The sequence below is a fragment of the Cenococcum geophilum genome, assembly GCF_001692895.1.
Source record: "Cenococcum geophilum 1.58 unplaced genomic scaffold K441scaffold_80, whole genome shotgun sequence".
Classification (NCBI taxonomy): Eukaryota; Fungi; Ascomycota; class Dothideomycetes; order Gloniales; family Gloniaceae; genus Cenococcum; species Cenococcum geophilum.
In genome coordinates this window covers 421,071-423,682 of record NW_027137638.1, presented here as the reverse complement: position 1 = coordinate 423,682, position 2,612 = coordinate 421,071, and the positions used below count along the sequence as shown (strand labels likewise).

General features: G+C 35.3%; 1 protein-coding gene across 1 annotated transcript; it reads left to right on the top strand.

Moving 5' to 3' along the window:
* Positions 1 to 1,531: 1,531 nt before the first annotated feature.
* On the top strand, positions 1,532 to 1,693 carry K441DRAFT_592722 (uncharacterized protein; the record flags this gene model as incomplete). The annotated part of the gene is made up of 1 exon (XM_067644895.1): positions 1,532 to 1,693. The coding sequence occupies one exon, from the start codon at positions 1,532 to 1,534 to the stop codon at positions 1,691 to 1,693; it is 162 nt and encodes a 53-aa protein (XP_067497261.1).
* Positions 1,694 to 2,612: the final 919 nt, after the last annotated feature.

Sequence of the window (2,612 nt, the reverse complement as noted above, 5' to 3'; positions counted from 1 at the left end):
AGAACGCCTATATCCTCCACACCAGCACGTCGTCTAGCTTAATAACCTTTTTACTAGTATTAAACTACTATAAAGACTTTGTAAGGAGGGAATTAGGGCAGCTAGAATAGTTAAAACAGTTAAAACACAGCGTAAGAAGCAAGAGGATTTATACTAAAACGTAAGAAGCATATAAGCCCCAGCCTTATTAACCTTAAATTAATACATAAAGGCTAGATTTCTTAGGGTACACTATATATAGAGCTTTTAAATAACGGCTAGGTATTAGAGCTTGCTTAAAAAGACTTTAAAATCATCTTATTTATAAGTACTGTTGGTAAAAGTATATTTATTTAAATACTGAGGCTCTAGGTTGCTAATAATATTATATATTACTAGCTACTAAATAAATATTAAGGCTTTAACAACAACCTTTTAAAATAGCTAATGGAGCTTTATAAACTCGCAAGCTCTTTAGCGATTAGCTAAGAGCTTTGCTATATATTCTAACAGTATTTAACCTTTATAATTACTTTGTAAAAGGTGTTAATAATATAGATTAAATAAGATCTTACTATTTATCTTTAAGACGGCACTAAAAGACCTAGAAGCCTCTATTTAACTTCCTCCTTTATATAGTTGCCACTAACTATTATAAATTATCCTCCTTCGCTACCCCAGGCTGACCGCATAAAGCTAGCCATAAAGCCTTCCTTTAGAAGCTTATCCGCACCCTCTTTAAGTTTTCTATTTAAGTTCTAAAGCTTATATAGTCTTATATCCCTATAAGCCAGATTATACTAAAGCCGGTAGTAGAACATGGATATAAGCTAAAGAGGATAAATAATAAGGACGTCACGTGTTCTGCGTGGGTTAAGGCAGGAAGGAAGACCTTAATTAAGAGAATTTTGTATAGACAGCCTCTTACAAAGCTCTTAAAGAATACGGTAAGAAAAGCGTTAAATAGGGATAACTAATAGCGGCGGCAGAGGCCGCTAAGTATTACGGCACTGACCTGACGCATACTGTTCTATACTATCTCGTACTATCTCATACTATTTCCTACTATTAGCTAGCCCGCCACTAGCGCCTTAGCGGCTAGCCCTACTATTTATATACAATACCCCCTTTTACCTTCTTCTCCTCTTTATACCACAACGTAGTTATTTAGTCTACTTCATTGCAGCACTATAACAGTTTATCCGCCCCACGGACTATTCGCTTACGCTTATAGTCCTACGCAGCTTAACGGAACACCGAGCTCAACGGAACGTGTACCTAAGATTAAGCCTTACCTAGTTCCTTATACAATTGAACCACCACAACTATGCCTATAGAATCCGAAATTATTAAAATACGCGTGTAAGATGCACTTCGTGAGTTATCACGCATAGAAACACCCAATATTCGATTAGTAGCCCGCCTATATAACGCGCCGTTTAAACGTGTCTATAACCGCGTTAACGGCATTAAAAGCAAGATGTAGAGGCCTAGCAGTAATAAGATGCTCAATTAACACCAGGAGGCTATGCTCCTATCCTATATTAATTAAATGGACCGCCTTAAAGTTGGCGCGCTGTTCCACCAAGTCCATAATTGCGCGCAGCGTATCCTTAAGCTCTATGCGCCTAATGGCACCGAACTACCTACTCTTAGACGTGACTGGACTAAGAGATTCCTTAAACGAAACCTAATAGTGTATAAGGTTAAGTAGAAGCCTATAGAGATTAATTAAGCTGCTATAAACAATCCTACCGCGATATAGGAATAGTATACTTTGTATAGGAATACGAAGGAGTAATAGGGTATTTAACTATACGACAAATACAACTTTAATAAGTCTAGATTTTATATTAGAATTAGTAGCAGCTAGTAAATAATTACGCGTATATTAGACACTAAGAGAATATACTTAACCAGTAAGACAAATCGCGATTTCGCGTTGGTGTTAGAGGCTATATCTAGTAATAGAGTTATACTTACTCTAGCAGTTATTATTAAGGGCCAACAAATTATATATTAATACCTTAATAATATAAGCATACCTAGTAACTATATGCTAGGCGCTTAAACTAAAGGTTATTTAAATAACAACCTCGCATTTAATTGGATTCAGCACTTTAATAGGTAAAGCGCTGCTTGACAGATAGGTGCGCATTAGCTGCTATTACTAGATAGCCATGGTTTACACCTTATAAAGAAATTTGTAAAATATTATAAGGAGAAGAATATATATCTATTAGCTATTTCGCCCTATATAAGCCACTTTCTATAACCGCTTAATATTGTTCTCTTCTAGCCGTTTAAGCACTACTATAGATTGGCTGTTAAGATAGCTATACGAACAGGCTGTATAAACTTTAATACTGTTAAATTCCTCTACGCTCTACACTAAATTTATATAGCTATATTTAAATCCTTATCTATCCTATTAGGATGGGTAAAAACTAGCCTTATTCCATATAATCCTAAGGTTATATTAACTAGATTGCGATATTAAACAACTATAGTGTATCTATTTACGCCACCACCTATAACACTATAACTACCGCGGCTATAACCTATAGTGCTATAAACACCTAATACACTATATAGCTTGCAGATAACAATAAACCGGATTTGTAGCTTTATTA